A 23,647-nucleotide genomic window follows, 5' to 3' on the forward strand; every position below is an offset into this window, starting at 1 on the left:
TACTGCTGTGCATTCTGGGAGGTGGTATTTAAGGTACCGACATCACGTGCTTTGTGGTTTCGGAGATTATTTTCTGTCTGTTCAGCTCTGGTGGTCCTTCTGACCCAGCCCCATGGCCCTCCTGGCCTGGGGTGCGGAACCATGCGAGTGGATTTCGGGGCCTATTGATCCAAAGGTGGTCCGGTGCCATCTCATCTAAGGGAGAGGCACAGCAACTGGAAGAACCCCAGGGGAGGACTCTTCAGGAGAAGGCTGTGCGCAAGGCTGGCTTCTCTGAAGGAGCCTGGAGGCTTAGTTGAAGGACGCAACCTGAATCAACACTAATACGGTATCGCTGGATCGGCTGAGAGATACTGGTACCATATCATAGCTCTTTAAATTTGTCTACGTCCCTCAGTAATGTTCAAGTGTACATCACAAGTCTGTGGCAGAGACTTTACGGAACACCTTACCGGCTGCTAGGCCTAGTGAGAGGAGGTCTATCCGGGGGTTGAAAATTCCAGCTGTGAAAGGGTCTTTATTCTCTGGATTTTCCTATAAAAGACTTTCCATTTTTTTTGCAGTCTAAAGTACCTGAACTTACTCCTAACCCTCTACCCTTCATTGAAAGACTCTGTTTCTGTTTCTGTTTCAAATAAATAACCCAAAAGAAGATTAAGTGTCAGTTTCCACAATTCTTTGTGCCATCTACCACGGGAATCCCTAGATGGAGAGGCAGACAAGAAGGTAACAGTAAGCCCAATAAAACCAGCAGCTCCTTCGGGAGTTAGTGCTACATGTGGGGGTTAGTGCTACATAAGTTTCCTGCCATTCCAAGTAAACTATCTTCTCCCTTCTACAGAACTTTAAGCTGAACTCTGGCCTTTAAACTTGTCCAACTGTTCAAGTTCCTCTCCTATAATAACATTTCTTATTCTCATGTCCCTGCACACTGTGAGCTTCTCACTGTGTACACTATAAGCTTCTGCAAGCCCAATACAGCACTTCCTGCCCAACCTGGTTGTCAGTGCCTACACACATTTGATTGATTTTCAACTCCATCAATCGCTGAAACCCAATGTCACAGGTGGGCATTATCCACGGTGTTCTGCTTACTTGGTCAATGCCTCTCCAAGGACAAGGGAGTTCTCTGCTCCCCTGTCACTTCCTACACAGCCCAACCATCACGGCACTGTCAGTTATTATAACTCCTCCCAAGAGACAGCCCACTGCTTGCATGAAGGCTGAGGGCCCTAAAGAATAGTACTAAGGCAGGGTGCTGAGGCATGTACAATAAGTTACTACAATGCCCTAGCCACCCTAGCCAACCTGCCTGCCTTAGGAATTCATCTAGACCTGTAAGGAAAGGGTTAGAACTTTTGACAATGTATTACTATTGGTGTATGTGTCTTCTTGTTCCAGTGATGATTGCACTTTACCTGGGACAGCAAACTAGGGAAAATGTCCCCAATGGAGGCAGTGTGCCACTATGGCTATTTTAGCCCTTGTACACACGGTCAGACATTCAGACGGAAAATGTCCGATCGGACCGCATTGTCGGATAATCCGATGGTGTGTGGGCTTCATCTGACTTTTTCCATCGGAATGTCTGACCAACAAAATTTGAGAGCTGGATATAAAAATTTTCCAACAACATGATCCGATCGGACTGTTTGTAGAGAATTCCGATCGGACAAAGTGCCAGGCATGCTCAGATCAAATTCCTAGACCAAAGCTATTGGCTACTAGCCTGAACGTAGCCTTATAATGATAATGGAATTCTAGAGGGTGTATTTTTCACTGCCAGGGGTTGGAAGGCAAGTGAGTTGCATTGTAAATAAACTATATTAGGAATTGTTGTATCTTAAACAAAACCAGTTAAAGCTCAACTCCCGAGAAAAATTATTTTTAGCTCTGAAAATATTATCAAAGTGTTAGAACCTCTGCCAGGTTTTATAGCTATCTATGCCAGTTTGGAAGATTTACCCTGACTTCCTATCCTGATGATAGGCACCAGACAGAACAGGAAATTGAGGACAGCTTTTCAAAGCTCACCTGGAATTCTGATTTATTGAACACAATGTCCCCCCCTCCCGCCGCCCCAACCGCCCCGGTGCTTCTATCGGTAATGAAATCCGCTGGCGGCGGAAGTTTACCATAGAGATTTCCCGTGACCAGATGGTCCTCCGCAGTCTCTATGACCTTGGAAGGCAAAGCGCAACGATATGACGTCACGTCTGGCCCGGCACATGTAAACACTGTTGTGTACTCGACTCGAAAAGCCGAGATTGTTTATTTAAATTTTTTTATCTTAGTCTTTCCAGGCTAGAGGAGAGATGTGGGGTCTTATAGACCCCACATCTCTCCATAAAGAGGACCTGTCATGCACTATGCCTATTACAAGGGATGTTTACATTCCTTGTAATAGGAATACAAGGGATCAAATAACAAATCTTTACAGGGATAGTGTAAAAATAAAAAAAAATAAGTAAAAAAAAAACAATAAAAAAAACAATGAAATCGGCCCTGTCCCCTCGTGCTCGCACATAGGTCGCATCCGCATATGTAAACATCGTTCCAACCTCAAATGTGAGGTATCGCCATGAATGTTAGAGCAAGAGCAATAATAATAGCCCAAGAGCTCCTCTGTAACTCTAAAGTGGTAACCTGTAAAAAAATGTAAAGCGTAGCCTATGAAGATTTTTAAGTACTGAAGTTTGGCACCATTCCGCGAGTGTTCGCAATTTAAAGCGTGACAGGTTAGGTATCTATTTACTCGGTGTAACATCATCTTTCACATTATACAAAAAATCAGGCTAAGTTTACTGGTTTTTTTTAGTTCATGAAAGTGGTTTTATTTTTAAAGGGAATTGCTGAGCAAATACCGTGTGACATCACAACAACCGCCATTTTATTCCCTAGGGTCTCTGCTAAAAAAAAAAAAAAAAACATATATAATGTTTGGGAGTTCTGAGTAATTTTCGAGCGAAAAAATTATGATTTTTACATGTAGAAGAGGAATGCCAGAATTGACCCGGTATGGAAGTGGTTAAACAAAAGTAGTTTTTTATGCCTGGAGTTCAGCTTTCAATGAAGTTGTATGAATGATAACATATCTGTGATAGATTTTCAGATGGTACTGTACCTGAGTGTGTTTGATAGAGGAAGAGCTCCTGTTTAGCACTGATGTGCCAGGAGTCTTTGCTCACTTTGGACCTGTTCAGAGGAAAATAAACAGGAAAATGTCACTTTTTTACATAGTTCCAACATATTTTGTGCAACTGTACAGTACAACATACCGTAAAATAAATGGATTATTAACAACACACAACATAAAAGAGAACACAAGGTAAAAGTGCTCTGATAACTGCAGATTACGTATCCATTAAAGAACAAAAACATTATACAAAAAGCAAAAAATCCTAAAACAAGAAGGAAGATTGATCTATGAAATTTAAAGTTGCCATGCCTTTGGACCAATGATGAATTAACACCTGATAACACCCCTCCTCCCCCATCTTCCTCCCTCCACCTTCATGCATGTATACTTTTCCATATTATTTAATATTTGCCTATTTTAATGTCCCATAGCAAGTCATATGATGTGCAGAGTCGTCTTCCTCTAATTCATTCTGGCCATTGAAATGAATTAACGCTGAAGTGCTAAACTGTGCTAAGTGTGCAAATGTGCTGGCTTTGGGGTTTTTTAATTCTGCCTCTAAACTCCCCTAAATGCCGACATGTGCATGGACACATACAGTGGTGTGAAAAAGTGTTTGCCCCCTTCCTCATTTCCTGTTCCTTTGCATGTTTGTCACACTTAAGTGTTTCGGAACATCAAACCAATTTAAACAATAGTCAAGGACAACACAAGTAAACACAAAATGCAATTTGTAAATGAAGGTGTTTATTATTAAAGGTGAAAAAAAATCCAAACCATCATGGCCCTGTGTGAAAAAGTGATTGCCCCCTAAACCTAATAACTGGTTGGGCCACCCTTAGCAGCAACAACAGCAACCAAGCGTTTGCGATAACGTGCAATGAGGCTTTTAAAGCGTCCTGGAGGAATTTTGGCCCACTCATCTTTGCAGAATTGTCCTAATTCAGTTACATTAGAGGGGTTTCGAGCATGAACGGCCTTTTTAAGGTCATACCACAACATCTCAATAGGATTCAGGTCAGGACTTTGGCTAGGCCACTCCAAAGTCTTCATTTTGTTTTTCTTCAGCCATTCGGTGGTGGACTTGCTGGTGTGTTTAGGATCATTGTCCTGCTGCAGAACCCAAGTTCGTTTCAGCTTGAGTACACGAACAGATGGTCGGACATTCTCCTTCAGGATCTCTTGGTAGACAGCAGAATTCATAGTTCCTTTTATCACGGCAAGTCTTCCAGGTCCTGAAGCAGCAAAACAGCCCCAGACCATCACACTACCACCACCATATTTTACTGTTGGTATAATGTTCTTTTTATGAAATGCAGTGTTCCTTCTACGCCAGATATACTTGGACACACACCTTCCAAAGAGTTCCACTTTTGTCTCATCGGTCCACAGAATGTTGTCCCAAAAGTCTTGGGGATCATCAAGATGTGTTGTGGAGAAATTGAGACGAGCTTTGATGTTCTTTTTGCTCAGCAGTGGTTTTCTCCTTGGAACTCTGCCATGCAGGCCATTTTTGCCCAGTCTTTTCCTGATGGTGGAGGCATGAATGCTGACCTTAACTGAGGCAAGTGAGGCCTGCAGTTCCTTGGACGTTGTTGTGGGGTCTTTTGTGACCTCTTGGATGAGTCGCCGCTGCGCTCTTGGGGTAATTTTGGGCGGCCGGCCACTCCTGGGAAGGTTCACCACTGTTCCATGTCTTCGCCATTTGTGGATAATGGCTCTCACTGTGGTTCGCTGGATTCCCAAAGCTTTGGAAATGGCTTTATAACCCTTTCCAGACTGATAGATCTCAATTACTTTCTTTCTCAATTGTTCCTGAATTTCTTTGGGTCTCGGCATGATGTGTAGCTTTTAAGGATCTTCTGGTGGACCTTACTGTGTCAAGCAGCTCCTATTTAAGTGATGCCTTGATTGTGAACAGGTGTGGCAATAATCAGGCCTGGGTGTGGCTAGAGAAATTGAACTCAGGTGTGGACAACCACAGTTATAGTATGTTTTAACAAGGGGGGCAATCACTTTTTCACACAGGGCCATGATGGTTTGGATTTTTTTTCACCTTTAATAATAAACACCTTCATTTACAAATTGCATTTTGTGTTTACTTGTGTTGTCCTTGACTATTGTTTAAATTGGTTTGATGTTCCGAAACACTTAAGTGTGACAAACATGCAAAGGAACAGGAAATGAGGAAGGGGGCAAACACTTTTTCACACCACTGTAGGCTAACATGCAGGGGAGTTTAGAGGCAGAAAAAAACAAAAACCACCAGACGCCCCTAAAAGCAGCATTGAAAACGTCCAGTGTGCAAGAGGCGTAAATAATTAACTGCATAGATAACGAAACTCAGTGATGATCACTTGCAGTCTGCTAGTGCCCCCTAAAAAAAAATGTAAAAGTCAACAGCTTCAAATACTGCAGCTGCTGACTTTTAATAATTGGACACTTACCTGTCCCAGGGTCCAGCGATGCTGGGGAACGAAATCTCCCTTCGTTCCCCGCTCCGCTCGCTGCCGGGCACCCACTGCGCGAGCGGCGCCGCGTGCCGTGATACGCCACACAGTCATCTGGGACACGTGACAGGTACCAGATGACTGTGCGGTGCCAAGGGGAAGTGATGTCACCAGCACGGGCAATAAAGGAGGCAGACTACGAGGGACCCCCTAGCAACAGGCATTTAGAGGTGAGTAAAAAAAAAAATTTCCAATTATTATTTTTTTTCATTTTTTTATGAATTTTAAGCAATTTTTTTTTTTTTTTTTTGGTGGCAACACCACTTTAAATTGTGATCTGGGGAGCGGGAAAATCTTTGTGCAGGGTGTGTTGCTTCTGAGATATACAGTTGTGCTTTTAAGTTTACATACCCTGGCAGAATTTATGATTTCTTGGCCATTTTTCAGAGAATATGAATGATAACACAAAAACTTTTCTTTCACTCATGGTTAGTGTTTGGCTGAAGCCATTAATTATCAATCAACTGTGTTTACTCTTTTTAAATCATAATCACAACAGAAACTACCCTAATGATCCTAATCAAAATTTTTCATACCCCAGTATTGCCCCCTTTAACATCAATAACAGCTTGAAGTCTTTTGTGGTATTTGTGGATGAGGCTCTTTATCTTATCAGATGGTAAAGCTGCCCATTCCTCTTGGCAAAAAGCCTCCAGTTCCTGTAAATTCTTGGGCTGTCTTGCATGACCTGCACGTTTGAGATCTCCCCAGAGTGGCTCCGATGATATTGAGGTCAGGAGACTGAGATGGCCACTTCAGAACCTTCACTTTATTCTGCTATAGCCAATGACAGGTCGACTTGGCCTTGTGTTTTGGATCATTGTCATGTTGGAATGTCCAAGTACGTCCTATAGGCAGCTTCCTGGCTGATGAATGCAAATGTTCCTCCAGTATTTTTTGATAACATACTGCATTCATCTTGCCAACAGTTTTGACCAAATTTCCTGCGCCTTTGTAGCTCACACATCCCCAAACAACAGTGATCCACCTCCGTGTTTCATAGTAGGAATGGTGTACCTTTCATCATAGGCCTTTTTTGACTCCTCTCCAAACAAAGTGTTTATGGTTGTGGCCAAAAAGCTCAATTTTGGTCTCATCACTCCAAATGACTTTGTGCCAGAAGGTCTGAGGCTTGTCTCTATGCTGTTTGGCGTATTGTAAGCGGGATACTATGTGGCATTTGCGTAGTAATGGCTTTCTTCTGGTGACTCAACCATGCATCCCATCTTTCTTCAAGTGCCTCCTTATTGTGCATTTTGAAACAGCCACACCACATGTTTTCAGAGAGTCCTGTATTTCACCTGAAGTTATTTGTGGGTTTTTTCTTTGCATCCCAAACTATTTTCCTGGCAGTTGTGTTTGAAATTTTAGTTGGTTTACCTGACCATGATTTGGTTTTAACAGAACCCCTCATTTTCCACTTCTTGATTAGAGTTTGAACACTGCTGACTGGAATTCTCAATTCCTTGGATATCTTTTTATATCCCTTTCCTGTTTTATACAGTTCAACTACCTCTTCCCGCAGATGCTTTCACAATTCTTTTGCTTTCCCCATGACTCAGAATCGGCACATGCGCCCAGTATGTGCCGTTGCTTCAGTTAGACTGTGCCGTTACCTGTGGCTCCCATGCACAGGCGCGGGAGTGACGTCATCACGACTCTGGCCAATCACAGCACCAGAGCCTGCGGTACCTGGAAGTAACTCTAGGAGCAATGTCGCCGGCCGGATCGGTAAATGAGAACTTCTGCAGGGGCTTCGATCTAAGGTAAGTAATACATAATGAGCTAGTATGCTATGCATACTAGCTCATTATGCCTTTGTCTTTCAGTTTTTTTTGGTTTGTGGGTTTACAACCACTTTAACTTTGGATAGTAAAAAAAATATTCTGCCAGTAAATACCTTATACAGCCCACTTTATGTTTCTTGTCTGAAATGAACAAGATGACATCATGCATATCTCTCTCTCACTCTCATGAGAGTTTTCCAGGAAGGGGGGAGATAAGTCATAAGAGGGACAATGAAAGCTGCAGAGCTGCAGAGCTGGAGGTGTGCCTCTGTGTAAATCCAGAAAGTGAACAGGCAGCAGCTTCAGCTGCCCACAGTTAAAATGGCTGCAGCCAGATTCAATGGAGGGGGTTTTCTGCAGCATATTTGGCAAGTACAGAATCACAGTATTAAGCAAAGTGGTTGGAGGGAAGCTTCAGAATGGCAAAGATGTTTTTATTACAAATTATGTGAACAGTCTGCAGCTCCTCTTTAATAGACAAAGCAAATTACAGGTGGAGGCTGAGAGTGTCATTGTTGTCTATCAGTGACAGCAGTGTGAGTCTGACGAGTCATTTATCACAAGTTGGGGAGGGGGGCCAGGGCCTGACACTGCATCCGTTGCACAACTGTCTCAGACTGTTGTGTCTCCAGGATGGAAGTGAATTGAAATTGGGACACAGACAGCAACAACATTTTACTTACCCTGTCCATAATAGAACATAGCTGTAGATATACTTTAAAGCCTAAAGGGGTTGTAAAGGTTTGTGTTTTTTTCACCTTAATGCATCCTATGTTTATGGCTGTCTCTCTCCACGGGCTTCCGACTCTTGATTGGATAGATTAATAGCAGCGCAGCCACTGGCTCCTGCTGCTGTCAATCATATCCAATGACGCGGGCTGAGTCCTGCATTTGGCCTCTATGGTAGCGCGCCCGCAAGGTATCCCCCCCCCAGGAGAACATTTCTCCTAGGGGGTTATCTGATGCGGGGAGGAGTCGTGAGAGCCGCCAAGGGACCCAGAGGATGTCTAGGGCCATTCTGTGCAAAATTAGCTGCACAGTGGAGGTAAGTATGACATGTTTGCTATTTAAAAAAGAAAAAAAATTACCCTTACAGTCACTTTAAACTTACCCGGAAGAAGATATAGACTCAGTCGTCTGAACAGACACCCCCGCCATGTTGACTTTCTACAACCAGGGCCGTCTTTAAGGCAGGGCAAAAGGGGCAGCTGCCCTGGGCCCTGTCATTGTTGTGGGGCCCAAAGCAGCTGCTTCATACTTGCCAACTATTCCAGTTTAAATTCCCTTGTCCCTTGAAGTTTTAGTCCTGTGCTGTGTCCCGATATCCCAGTGTGAAGTGCTGGTACTAATTCTGTCCTGCTCTGCCCTATTGTTGTGTACAGATGACTCACCTGCAGACCCTGTGTTTACATGTAAATAACCGGCATTCATGTGTAAATAGCGGCAGCATTACTAATAAATAGCTGCGGCCAGCTGCATTGATATGTAAATAAAGGTGGCATTCATATGTGTATCATGCTCCCCTGCAGTGAGGAGATGATGTACTGTAACTTCTAGCAACCAATCAGTGAGCAGTATTACTATACAGTAATTTCTAGAAACCAATTAACAAGCAGAAATCATTTGCTGTAACCTCTAGCAACTAATCAGTGAGCCGTAATGTGTGCTGTAACCTCTAGCAACCAGTCATTAAGCAGTAATGAGATGCTGTAACCACTGGCAACCAATCACAATTGCTGCCTGATCTGATACAATAAATTGATTTTAAGTCTAGCTGCTATTGTATTGTCTCAGACCAGGTAGAAATTGCATGGGGGGGCCCCCAACAAAAAATTTTTCCAGGATCCAATCAATATTAAAGACGGCCCCCTGTCTACAACATTATTCAAATCTTCTGGTTTACATGCCGGGGAAGTGCAGCTCCTGCTCTGCTTCTGGGCCACTATGGATACAAGCGTTACATAGACCCCAATGCTACATTCATATCTTTACATCCCTCTCCTCCTGGCCATTCACAAAACAAACAGCTCCGTGTTTCATTTTTTCCATAGCCAGGAGGAGAGGGAGGGGAAGATACGACTGTACCACCGGGTTCTATGAGAACTGCAGAGCTGACATCATGGTAGTCCAGCAGAAGAAGGAAACCATCAGACAGACAGTAGAAGAAGCCTGTACAAAGACAAAACAACATACCTTCCTTTATTGGATACAGAAAAAGTCAAATTCTGGGATCCTATAAGAGACAAAAATATATTGGTTAGCACAAGCTTGAAAAAACTGAAAGCAACAAAATGAAAAAACAAATCACCAAGGACCAATGCACTTTCTCTACGAATAAGTATTGGGACACCTGCCTTTACACACACATGAAATTTAATGGCATCCCAGTCTTAGTCCGTAGGGTTCAATATTGAGTTGGCCCACCCTTTGCAACTATAATGCCCTGTACACACAGTTGGACATTCCGACCACAAAATCCGTTGGATTTTTCCCGCCGGATTTTGTTCGAAACTGGTGTTACATACACACGGTCGGACAAAATTGACGGAAAATCCGATCGTTTGGAACGTGGTGACGTTCGTTGCATACGATGGGACTACGTAGAGGCTAGTAGCCAATAGCTTTGGTCTCGTAATTTGATCTGAGCATGCGTGGCACTTTGTCCGTCGGAATTCTCTACAAACGATCGGAAAAAGTCCAATCGTATTTTTTTGGCGGAAAATTTTAGATCCTGCTCTCAAATGTTTTCCATCGGAATTTCCGACGGAAAAATTCCGATAGAGCCCACACACAATTCGATTTTCCGACAATATAATCCGATCGGACCTTTTCCGCCGGAATTTCCGACCGCGTGTACAGGGCATAACAGCTTCAACTCTTCTGGGAAGGCTGTCCACAAGGTTTAGGAGTGTGTCTATGGGAATGTTTGACCATTCTTCCAGAAGTGCATTTGTGAGGTCAGGCACTGATGTTGGACAAGAAGGCCTGGCTCGCAGTGTATAGATATTCCTGTGCTACCATATAAGGAGGGTAATGGAACTGCTGCAGGCACCGAATAAGGGTCAAACCCTACCCGTAGTAAATAGAATCAAAGAAAGGTGGTGCTGCGCTGTTCCCAACAGAGTGAAAAAAAAATGTCACTGCTAAAGGTGGCAGTATATAGAAAGTTTTAATAGGGATAAATCGACAATGTGGATACAAAATCGTAAAATTAAATAGATTAAAAGATGAATTCCAAACAGTAGTCAGGGCAGTGCAAAGTGCATAGATAAATTGCTAATACCACTGTAAAATATATGTAGCACTGACCCCCGAAGGAGCAGCTGGTTTGATTGTGCTTACTGTTACCTTCTTGACCTTGTGTACGTCTAGGGCAGGGATATGCTATTAGCGGACCTCCAGCTGTTGCAAAACTACAAGTCCCATCATGCCTCTGCCTGTGGGTGTCATGCTTGTGGCTGTCAGAGTCTTGCTATGCCTCATGGGACTTGTAGTTCTACAACAGCTGGAGGTCCGCTAATTGCATATCCCTGGTCTAGGGGTTTCCCGAGGTAGATGGCCCAAAGAACTGCAGAAACTGACACTGGATCCACTTTTGGGATATTTATTTGACAACAAGTAGACATAAAAGTCTCTCAATGAAGGGTAGAGGGCCGGGTAGGAACTTCAGGTACTCTTGGAACTGCAAAAGAGAGGAAGTCTCTCACTATAGAAATCCAGAGAATTACAGCTCACAACTGGATTCTCACAGCTACCGGATAGATCTCCTCCCACTAGGCCTAGCAGCCGATAGAGTGTTTAAGTAAAGCAAAGTCTCTGCCACAGACTTGGATGTAGAACACTTGTGAACAAAGTCTCTGCCACAGACTTGAATGTAACTGAAGGATGTAGATACATTTAGAGAGCCCTCATATGGTATCAGTATCTTGCAGCCGGTCCAGCGATACCGTATGAGTTTAGATTCACTTGGTGTCTTTCAACTGAGCCTCCAGGCTCCTTCTGAGAAGCCAGCCTTCAGCGTGGCCTTCTCCCGAAGAGTCCTCCCCTGGTTGCTTCTCCAGTTGCTGGGCCTCTCCACAGATGAGATGGCACCGGTCCACCTTTGAATCCTCCTCTCAGTTACTTTGCCTCGGGCTAGCCAGCACCGAGACTCGGAATTGGATGGATCCGCACCCAAGGCCATGAGGGCCACGGGGGCCGGTCAGGGGGATCAGGACCAAACAGACAGAAAGATCTTCTGGATCGGAACCCAGAACCACGTGATGTCAGTACCTTAAGTACCTTCTCCCAGAATGCACAGCAAGATGACACTCCCACTGGGCTGGTTCCGAGAAAGAATGGCACTCAATACGCATAGCTAAACTGCGTTCTCACACTTGCCAGTGGTGACAGCGACACCTGTGGCCAAGCAGAACCCAGTTCAATCCAGCTAAACTGGTACTGAAACCATAATTTGGTATAATTGACCCTAAAACCCAACTCAAACCCAAATTTAATTTTAAATAGAAAAAAACATATAGCGCGTGCTCTTCAGGAGCCAGCGCTACATATACAATACGCAGTAGTGGAAAACAATGTGCAAAAATGACAATTGTGCAAAATAGCAAATGTGCAATAAAGCAATATGTGCAAATAGCCTGTGCAAAGGTGCAAACAACAAACACATAGGCGCAAATCTTCAATCAATACTAAATGGTTATTCCTGCTCTGCTCACTAGTAAAGGTTATTTATATGAATAGCTGCATACACCGATATGGACCAAACCATGTCCACTAGAGGAAGTAATATGAGGAAAGTTGGTGAACGTGCTATTCTTACTCTATTATAAGGAGGGGACTGTTAGATCTTCTACTCTATCTAATAACGTATAAATGACTCTCAAATCGTATAAAGGGAAAATATGATATTTAGATGTACGATATACTCTAGGTAGTTCTATATATGGCTTGAAATTCATTGTAGTGTGGGTATTTTGTAGAAAAATCAATAAAATAAGGTGCCAGGGAAAAAATATATTATTAAAATGCACTGTGAACAACTATAAACACACTTGCAGAGGGGCTAACACCCAATAATGTTGGGTGTATATAAGACTACCAGAGGTGTATTAGTGTTAGATATTATCGCATTATAATCCAATGTAGTACCAATTGGACAACAGAAAAATCAGTAAACAAAAAAATATAAAAAAACATATAAGTAAACGCACTACAGAGGCAGCTTATACATACATATAACTCTTCAAAAGTTGGACTATATGTGTTTAAATAGCATCAATATCCTGTGAAAGAAAGTGCCACGTGCTCATAAGGTAAGTGCAACTACTTCAAAGTGCTAAATAGAACTAGGAGCTATCTGCTTGCATCATATATTACCCGGTGTTGGGTAGTATTAAAAACAATAGTGATATATAACAGTGTAAAATATAGTAGAATATATAAATAAAGTGCCAAAATAAATATAAAGTGCAAAGTGACAGATTGTAAACACCCTACAGAGGTGTTAATACACAAAGGTATAGATGATCCAAAAACAATATAATAATGTGAAATATTTATCAAATATTTTGAAAAGAAAATTTGAGCATAAGTGAATGCCTCTGAAAACAAATTATGCATGTGAAACTTCAGTGGTGAGTATAAAATGGTCCCATGTACTGACCACAAAACTGCAAGGTATCTGAAATAAAAAAAATCTATAAAAGTCCAAAAAATATGTAGTAAACAATGAATGAATAATAATAAACTGTATAAGTAAACACACTACAGAGCTAGTAGAAAGCAGAGCGTGTAAAAATATTAGATGTAAAAATGGAAACCAAAGTTCAAAGAAGGAAGAGAAAAAGCGTCTCTTAAAGTGCACGTGCTTTTCTGTGACAACCAATGTGCATACGAATCCAGTAACCACTTCCCAGTGCTCTCCTCACTGTGCCAGCACACTAAGACCCCTTTCACATCACACCACCCATTGCGTCGGCGGTAAAACTTTTACTGCCGGATTTGCAGCGCATTTCGGCCGCTAGCGGGGCACTTTTACCCCCCCGCTAGCGGCCGCGAAAGGGTTAAAACCGCCGGCAATACGCCGCAATAGCGGCGTTTTCCCGGCGGTATTACAGCGATGCCCCATTGATTTCAATGGGGAGCAGCGGTGGAGGAGTGGTAAACACACCGCTCCTTCACCGCTCCAAAGAACCTGCTGGCAGGACTTTTTTCTGACGTCCTGCCAGCGCACCTCTGTAGTGTGAAAACCCTCGGTGCAGCTTCTTTAGGGCGGATTGCAGGCGCTATTTCTAACGCTATAGCGCCTGCAAAACGCCCTGGTGTGAAAGGGGTCTTAAGTAAGTAATGGCCCCTTACCTCAAGGCAAGGAGGCAAAAGGGTATAGGTGAGGGTCCCTTTAAGGCTCCTCTCTCTGGATCCACACTTCTCCTTCCCTTTCTTTATAAAATCACATGTGGCAAGAAGATGGTCACAGCACAGGTCCCTTTAAGGCTCCTCTCTCCAGCTCCACTCTCCTCCTTTAATTTATCTCCATAGAACCCATTTTAATCAGAGAAAGCAAACCATAGTGTAGTAGGTTTTGTAAAATGTATCCAATTTTTATTAGCAATAAGCATAGGGTACTCACAAAAGAGATCTCTTTAAAACAGCTTTTATCCGACGAGCAGCGAACTCGTGTAGTGTGAATCAGTATAGAGCGTCCTTCCCTGTCCCTACGCGTGACGTCACACCTCGTGACGCAAATCTTCAATTGTGTAAGCTGCAAGTCTATCAAATGTAAGGGGGCTCTGATGGAGAATCAGATGTAAGGGGGTTCAATGGAGAATCAGATGTAAGGGGGTTCAATGGAGAATCAGATGTAAGGGGGCTCCAATGGAGAATCAGATGTAAGGGGCTCTGATGGAGAATCAGATGTAAGGGGGTTCAATGGAGAATCAGATGTAAGGGGGTTCAATGGAGAATCAGATGTAAGGGGGTTCAATGGAGAATCAGATGTAAGGGGGTTTGATGGAGAATAAGATGCAAGGGGGTTCGATGGAGAATCAGATGTAAGGGGGCTCAGATGGAGAATCAGATGTAAGGGGGCTCAGATGGAGAATCAGATGTAAGGGGGCTCAGATGGAGAATCAGATGTAAGGGGGCTCAGATGGAGAATCAGATGTAAGGGGGCTCCGATGGAGAATCAGATGTAAGGGGGCTCAGATGGAGAATCAGATGTAAGGGGGCTCCGATGGAGAATCAGATGTAAGGGGGCTCAGATGGAGAATCAGATGTAAGGGGGCTCCGATGGAGAATCAGATGTAAGGGGGCTCAGATGGAGAATCAGATGTAAGGGGCTCCGATGGAGAATCAGATGTAAGGGGGCTCAGATGGAGAATCAGATGTAAGGGGGCTCAGATGGAGAATCAGATGTAAGGGGGCTCAGATGGAGAATCAGATGTAAGGGGGCTCAGATGGAGAATCAGATGTAAGGGGGCTCAGATGGAGAATCAGATGTAAGGGGGCTCAGATGGAGAATCAGATGTAAGGGGGCTCCGATGGAGAATCAGATGTAAGGGGGCTCAGATGGAGAATCAGATGTAAGGGGGCTCAGATGGAGAATCAGATGTAAGGGGGCTCCGATGGAGAATCAGATGTAAGGGGGCTCAGATGGAGAATCAGATGTAAGGGGGCTCCGATGGAGAATCAGATGTAAGGGGGCTCAGATGGAGAATCAGATGTAAGGGGCTCCGATGGAGAATCAGATGTAAGGGGGCTCAGATGGAGAATCAGATGTAAGGGGGCTCCGATGGAGAATCAGATGTAAGGGGCTCAGATGGAGAATCAGATGTAAGGGGGCTCCGATGGAGAATCAGATGTAAGGGGGTTCAATGGAGAATCAGATGTAAGGGGGTTCAATGGAGAATCAGATGTAAGGGGGTTCAATGGAGAATCAGATGTAAGGGGGTTCAATGGAGAATCAGATGTAAGGGGGCTCCAATGGAGAATCAGATGTAAGGGGCTCTGATGGAGAATCAGATGTAAGGGGGTTCAATGGAGAATCAGATGTAAGGGGGTTCAATGGAGAATCAGATGTAAGGGGGTTTGATGGAGAATAAGATGCAAGGGGGTTCGATGGAGAATCAGATGTAAGGGGGCTCAGATGGAGAATCAGATGTAAGGGGGCTCAGATGGAGAATCAGATGTAAGGGGGCTCAGATGGAGAATCAGATGTAAGGGGGCTCCGATGGAGAATCAGATGTAAGGGGGCTCAGATGGAGAATCAGATGTAAGGGGGCTCCGATGGAGAATCAGATGTAAGGGGGCTCAGATGGAGAATCAGATGTAAGGGGCTCCGATGGAGAATCAGATGTAAGGGGGCTCAGATGGAGAATCAGATGTAAGGGGGCTCCGATGGAGAATCAGATGTAAGGGGCTCAGATGGAGAATCAGATGTAAGGGGGCTCCGATGGAGAATCAGATGTAAGGGGGCTCAGATGGAGAATCAGATGTAAGGGGGCTCCAATGGAGAATCAGATGTAAGGGGCTCCGATGGAGAATCAGATGTAAGGGGGCTCAGATGGAGAATCAGATGTAAGGGGGCTCAGATGGAGAATCAGATGTAAGGGGGCTCAGATGGAGAATCAGATGTAAGGGGGCTCAGATGGAGAATCAGATGTAGGGGGCTCAGATGGAGAATCAGATGTAAGGGGGCTCAGATGGAGAATCAGATGTAAGGGGGCTCCAATGGAGAATCAGATGTAAGGGGCTCCGATGGAGAATCAGATGTAAGGGGGCTCTGATGGAGAATCAGATGTAAGGGGGCTCCGATGGAGAATCAGATGTAAGGGGGCTCAGATGGAGAATCAGATGTAAGGGGCACCGATGGAGAATCAGATGTAAGGGGGTTCCGATGGAGAATCAGATGTAAGGGGGCTCAGATGGAGAATCAGATGTAAGGGGGCTCAGATGGAGAATCAGATGTAGGGGGCTCAGATGGAGAATCAGATGTAAGGGGGCTCCGATGGAGAATCAGATGTAAGGGGGCTCAGATGGAGAATCAGATGTAAGGGCCTCCGATGGAGAATCAGATATAAGGGGGCTCAGATGGAGAATCAGATGTAAGGGGGCTCCGATGGAGAATCAGATGTAAGGGGGCTCAGATGGAGAATCAGATGTAAGGGGGCTCAGATGGAGAATCAGATGTAAGGGGGCTCCGATGGAGAATCAGATGTAAGGGGGCTCAGATGGAGAATCAGATGTAAGGGGGCTCCGATGGAGAATCAGATGTAAGGGGGCTCAGATGGAGAATCAGATGTAAGGGGGCTCAGATGGAGAATCAGATGTAAGGGGGCTCCGATGGAGAATCAGATGTAAGGGGGCTCAGATGGAGAATCAGATGTAAGGGGGCTCCGATGGAGAATCAGATGTAAGGGGGCTCAGATGGAGAATCAGATGTAAGGGGCTCCGATGGAGAATCAGATGTAAGGGGGCTCAGATGGAGAATCAGATGTAAGGGGGCTCCGATGGAGAATCAGATGTAAGGGGCTCAGATGGAGAATCAGATGTAAGGGGCTCAGATGGAGAATCAGATGTAAGGGGGCTCCGATGGAGAATCAGATGTAAGGGGGCTCAGATGGAGAATCAGATGTAAGGGCCTCCGATGGAGAATCAGATGTAAGGGGGCTCCGATGGAGAATCAGATGTAAGGGGGCTCCGATGGAGAATCAGATGTAAGGGGGCTCCGATGGAGAATCAGATGTAAGGGGGCTCAGATGGAGAATCAGATGTAAGGGCCTCCGATGGAGAATCAGATGTAAGGGGGCTCAGATGGAGAATCAGATGTAAGGGGGCTCCGATGGAGAATCAGATGTAAGGGGGCTCCGATGGAGAATCAGATGTAAGGGGGCTCCGATGGAGAATCAGATGTAAGGGGGCTCAGATGGAGAATCAGATGTAAGGGGGCTCCAATGGAGAATCAGATGTAAGGGGCTCCGATGGAGAATCAGATGTAAGGGGGCTCAGATGGAGAATCAGATGTAAGGGGGCTCAGATGGAGAATCAGATGTAAGGGGGCTCAGATGGAGAATCAGATGTAAGGGGGCTCAGATGGAGAATCAGATGTAAGGGGCTCAGATGGAGAATCAGATGTAAGGGGGCTCAGATGGAGAATCAGATGTAAGGGGGCTCAGATGGAGAATCAGATGTAAGGGGGCTCAGATGGAGAATCAGATGTAAGGGGGCTCAGATGGAGAATCAGATGTAAGGGGCTCCGATGGAGAATCAGATGTAAGGGGCTCCGATGTAGAATCAGATGTAAGGGGGCTCAGATGGAGAATCAGATGTAAGGGGGCTCAGATGGAGAATCAGATGTAAGGGGGCTCAGATGGAGAATCAGATGTAAGGGGCTCAGATGGAGAATCAGATGTAAGGGGGCTCAGATGGAGAATCAGATGTAAGGGGCTCAGATGGAGAATCAGATGTAAGGGGGCTCAGATGGAGAATCAGATGTAAGGGGGCTCAGATGGAGAATCAGATGTAAGGGGCTCCGATGGAGAATCAGATGTAAGGGGCTCCGATGTAGAATCAGATGTAAGGGGGCTCAGATGGAGAATCAGATGTAAGGGGGCTCAGATGGAGAATCAGATGTAAGGGGGCTCAGATGGAGAATCAGATGTAAGGGGGCTCCGATGGAGAATCAGATGTAAGGGGGCTCAGATGGAGAATCAGATGTAAGGGGGCTCAGATGGAGAATCAGATGTAAGGGGGTTCCGATGGAGAATCAGATGTAAGGGGGCTCAGATGGAGAATCAGATGTAAGGGGGCTCCGATGGAGAATCAGATGTAAGAGGGCTCCGATGGAGAATCAGATGTAAGGGGCTCCGATGGAGAATCAGATGTAAGGGGGCTCAGATGGAGAATCAGATGTAAGGGCCTCCAATGGAGAATCAGATGTAAGGGGGCTCCAATGGAGAATCAGATGTAAGGGGCTCCGATGGAGAATCAGATGTAAGGGGGTTCGATGGAGAATCAGATGTAAGGGGGTTCGATGGAGAATCAGATGTAAGGGGGTTCGATGGAGAATCAGATGTAAGGGGGCTCAGATGGAGAATCAGATGTAAGGGGGCTCAGATGGAAAATCAGATGTAAGGGGGTTCTGATGGAAAATCAGATGCAAGGGGCTCTGATCTGGATATCCTTTGCTTTGCTTTAGTGAAATTTTTTTCTCTGTTTTTCGAAAATTATATCATTTTGATTGAAAAAAAAAATCTAAGCAAACATATTCATTTATTTAAATTTGATATGTTCATTTAATAAAAAATGTTTTTTTTTGGCCCACCACTATTTCTATAATATATGATGTGGCTCTCGTTCTGGTTACAATGCCTGTGTGCTGTGTACTATGGCAAAAGGCTCAGCAAACGTGATTGAAAGAAAATGCAGGGTTGTTTACAATGCAATACGTCACGCTGGGAACGTCTTCAATGGGTTGCCTTGGATAAAAAATGACAGGTCACAGCAGGCTAAATTTCAGCATGCAGGAAATGTTCTAAATGTACAGAGAAGCAAGCGTTAAATGGTAAAAAGGACTACACTGATCAAATAACCAGAATCAAAGAAGACTAAACAGGTGGTCAGTACTCCACTAATCCATGACAGAAGCAAGCACATAGCAGGTGGTTTCTGTAGTGTAGTGGTTATCACGTTCGCCTAACACGCGAAAGGTCCCCGGTTCGAGACCGGGCAGAAACACTGTGCTCGTGTGAGCATGTTTTTCACCCCCAGATACAAATGTTACTTTCAACTCATAATACTTTAGGGTAGACTTTGGATTTCGCTGCAAAGGTAGCTACCAGAAATCCTCTACGGCAGAGGTCTCCAAACTTTTTACGCAAAGGTTCAGGTTACCATCCTTCAAACTTTAAGAGGCCAGGCTGTGGTCAATGGAAGTAAAAAAAATACATGGCACCTGTGGTCAGTAGGAGGAGCAGGGCTTTTTTTCAGCGGGAACGTGGGGGAACGCAGTTCCGGCACCTCCAGCACTGAATGTATTCTATGGCAAGGTGTGCTGGAGGGTCAATTGATGCTGACTGCTGGGGCATCTATTTTTTTTGTGGGAGTCTATTGTTGCTGGGGTGGTATTTTGTTGAGGGGGGGTCCATTGTTGCTGGGGGGAAGTCTGCCATTGTGTGTCTGGGGATCTATTGTTGCTGTGGTGGGGTATGTTGCTGCTTGGGTGGAGTTTATCAAATTCCATACAATTTAGTAGCACAAAATGATACTTGGTTCTGTACTCTCTAAAAGGAGGTGGGTAGGGGGGGGCAAGTAACAGTGCTCAGAGGTGGGTAGAGGGGCAGAGACGAAGGGTGACTCATAAGGAGGAGTTCCTGCACCTATTCTCTGAGAAAAAAAGCCCTGAGGAGGAGAAATTGTTCCCCATAATGGGTATTAGTGGTAGGAATACTGTCTTATTGTTGGTATCAGTGGGAGAAATAACCCCTCATCGATGGTGGCAGTGGAGGGAATAGTACCCTATCCTTGGTGTTAGTGAGAGGAACTGTGCCCCATTGTTGGTGTCAATGGAAGGAATAGTGTCCCATTGTATGTATCTGTGGGAAGAATAGTTCCCCATCATTGGTGTCAGTGGAAAGAATAGTGCTCCATTGTTGGTATCTGTGGGAGGAATTATTTCCCCATAATTGGTGTTTGTAGAAGGAATAGTGCTCCATCATTGATGCCAGTGGGAGGTATAGAACCTTATCATTGGTGTTAGTGGGAGTAATAGTGCCCCATCAATGGTGTAAGTGAAAGGAATAGTGCTCCATTGTCGGTATCAGTGGGAGGAATAATGCCCCATTGTTGGTAACAGTGGAAGGAACAGGGCCCCATCATTGGTGTCAGTGGGAGGAATAGTGCACCATTGTTGATGTCAGTGGAATAGTGCATCATCTTTAGAAGAGGCTTCCTTCTGGGATGACAGCCATGCAGACCAATTTGATGCAGTGTGCGGCCCATGGTCTGAGCACTGACAGGCTGACCTTCCACCCCTTCAACCTCTGCAGCAATGCTGGCGGCACTCATATGTCAATTTCTCAAAGACAACCTCTGGATATGACGCTGAGTATGTGCACTCAACTTCTTTGGACGACCATGGTGAGGCCTGTTCTGAACCTGGAACCTGTCCTGTTAAACCTCTGTATGGTCTTGGTCACTGTGCTGCAGCTTAGTTTCAGGGTCTTGGCAATCTTCTTATAGCCTAGGCCATATGTAGAGCAACAATTCTTTTTTTTTCAGATCCTCAGAGAGTTCTTTGCCATGAGGTGCCATGTTGAACTTCCAGTGACCAGTATGAGAGAGTGAGAGCGATAACACCAAATTGAACACACCTGTTCCCCATTCACACCTGAGACCTTGTAACAGTAACAAGTCACATGACACTGGGGAGGAAAATGGCTAATTGGGCCTTAGGGGTGTACTCACTTCTGTTGCCAGCGGCTTAGACATTAATGGCTGTGTGTTGAGATATTTTGAGGGCACAGCAAATTTACACTGTTATACAAGCTGTACACTCACTACTTTACATTGTAGAAAAGTATAATCTCTTCAGTGTTGTCACATGAAAAGAATAAAATATTTACAAAAATGCTAAAATGTGAGGGGTGTACTCACTTTTTTGAGATATATATATATATATATATATATATATATATAAACACATACACAGTGCCCTGAAAATGTATTCATAGCCCTTGAAAATTTCCACATTTTGTTACAACTATGGTAATATATATTTACCGCATTGTATACTATTTTTCTAAAATTTTCTTATGTTCGACTCGTTATTATTCTGTCATATTTATGCATTCTCTTTGTACTACATTTTGTACCAAATAAAAATAGTTTGTAAACAAAAAGAAGATTTCCACATTTTGTCATGTTATAACCAAAAACGTAAATGTATTTTATTGGGATTTTATGTGATAGACCAACACAAAGCTGTGTTAGTTGCAAAGGGTGGGCAAACTTAATATCGAACAATATGGACTAAGACTGGGACGCCATTAAAGTTTGTGTGCGTGTAAAGTAAGGTGTCCCAATACTTTTGACAATATAGTATATATATATATATATATATATATATATATATATATATATATATATATAGGAAAGGAAAGGCAAGGCAAAACATTCATATATATATATATATATATATATATATATATATATATGTATATATATGTATATATATATATATATGTATATATATATATATATATATATATATATATATATATATATATATGAATGTTTTGCCTTTCATTTCTGTGAATGGGTTGTTTTGCAAGGTGAGGGTTCACATTTACCTTAATTTGATGTTGAAATTAAACAAATATATAGATTTGCTCACCAATATAGTTCCCTTCCGTCCTGCAAAGCAAGGTTCCGTTCCCATGCTCTACATGTATGGGGTACCTAGAAAAGACAAAAATACTGCAGTGTGACAGAGTATATCAAGAGATTACACTCAATGCTTTGTGTAGTATGAAGTATAGACATTTCAATATTTTATTTATAACATTCATTCTAAATGGCACCCCAAACATATTGGTCTTTAGCTGCGATTTTCGCATAATGCTGCAATCACGGCAAAATGCAGCTTTAAAAATTGCATGAAGCTTGTCGCCCAAAAAGGAGCTTCTTTTGGGCAACAAATGCACATTGTACAATGCACAATTTAAGTAAATGGGCTGTCCTATGCATGACAGCCGGAAACTGCGTGAAAATGAATCACACAAAATTGCAAGTGGGAACATGAGTTTGCGAAGCTTGAGTGGGGCCTTAATGGATTTTTTTACAAGCAATGTGCCCTTTCCTCAGCCCTTTTTACATCAGGGCTCAAATATGAAAGGAAGAAGCAGCACAAGAAGCCAATTAAAGTAACATGAAAGGTTCCTTTTTTTTCCTTTAAAATAACAAACATATTATACTTACGTGCTCTGTGCAATGGCTTTGCACAAAGCAGCCCCAATCCTCTCCTTCTGGTGTCCCCCGCCAGCGCTCCTGGCTCCTCCTCTTTGGTGAGTGCCCCCATAGGAAGCTGCTTTCTATGGGGGCACTTGTGCAGGCCTCGTTGCCTTCTCTGTGTCCATTAACACAAACAGGGTGACCTGGCCCTGCCCCTGCTATCTCGTCAAAAAGTTTGATTGACAACAGAGTGAGCCATTGCTATCTATCGGTGCAGTGGGGTGGGACAGAGCCAGGAGAGCTTCTACTCTCATGCGCATTGCTGGATCGGGCCCAGGTAAGTATAAGGAAGGTGAGGAGGGACACGTGCAGCACAAAAGTTTTTTTTAACTTAATGCATAGAATGCATGAAAGTAAAAAAAAACGTAAGAATTTACTACCATTGTAATTCATGTGATGAAAAGAAGCATGCTGATAGGAGGAGAAAGCGGCATTACAAAGAAATTAGATCATTACTGTTGCACTTTTAATCTGCTGACATTGCACCAAAAATCCTGCCCACATTCATACCCATTGAGTACACAACTTCCCATTACATGAAGGGACTTGTAGAATGAAACTTAGAATGTGTACTTCCTTGATCCCTCCTTACGGTGCCCGGGCATAGCTGGTTCATCCTGTATACAGCCAAGGAATCACTGACTTTTAAAAGGTGAATTTTGCAAAATCTATGTAAGTGTTAAAAAAGTACTGTGCATAGAGACTGTTGGAAACTCTTTATTGCTCCCTCTCTTATATTACCTCTCTTTACCAAGCTTTAGATAGCAGCTGTGAAAACTATGTAGCATAGCGCACCCCTTAAGGAGCCACAAGAAACTGATATCCCCCACCCTGCACAGCCAGGCACACCGATATTCCACAATCTCTCTAGAGTCAGAGAATAGTCTGTGACTTATTTTTATTTTTATTAAAGGTAATAACTTGGATAGGGATGGGAGGTTATGGGATGCCTACTCGACTTTAAACAAATTTCAGGGACAACTTCTCCTGTATACAGTTCTATATATAGCTCCTCTTCTTCCTCCAGCACACTCTTGCATGCAGAACCCAGCTATGTCACCCTGTAATCATTTTTGGTAGCAAAGGCCCATTACAGACAGGGAAGCACAACCCCTAGACTTAAAGAGCAGATGGGCTGACACAGCTCCCACTTTCTAGGGAACTAACTGGAAATTGGTCACTGATCCCAGCCCACCTCTTCTCGC

At 43.9% G+C, this 23,647-nt stretch overlaps 1 protein-coding gene across 2 annotated transcripts in view; it reads right to left on the bottom strand.

Annotated features, from left to right (window-relative positions):
* PKHD1 (PKHD1 ciliary IPT domain containing fibrocystin/polyductin) overlaps positions 1–23,647 on the bottom strand; it is a 975,887-nt gene that overhangs the window by 890,387 nt on the left and 61,853 nt on the right. For both annotated transcript variants that reach the window (XM_077489019.1, XM_077489018.1), the window contains exons 9-11: positions 21,826–21,890; positions 9,630–9,669; positions 3,125–3,195 (exon numbers count right to left, since the gene is read on the bottom strand). In XM_077489019.1, coding sequence (XP_077345145.1) covers positions 3,125–3,195; positions 9,630–9,669; positions 21,826–21,890 — 176 coding nt within the window. The remainder of the gene's footprint in view (positions 1–3,124; positions 3,196–9,629; positions 9,670–21,825; positions 21,891–23,647) is intronic.

The sequence above is a fragment of the Lithobates pipiens genome, unplaced genomic scaffold (assembly GCF_037356315.1).
Source record: "Lithobates pipiens isolate NorthernLeopardFrog02 unplaced genomic scaffold, aLitPip1_a1.2 Scaffold_18, whole genome shotgun sequence".
NCBI lineage: Eukaryota > Metazoa > Chordata > Amphibia > Anura > Ranidae > Lithobates > Lithobates pipiens.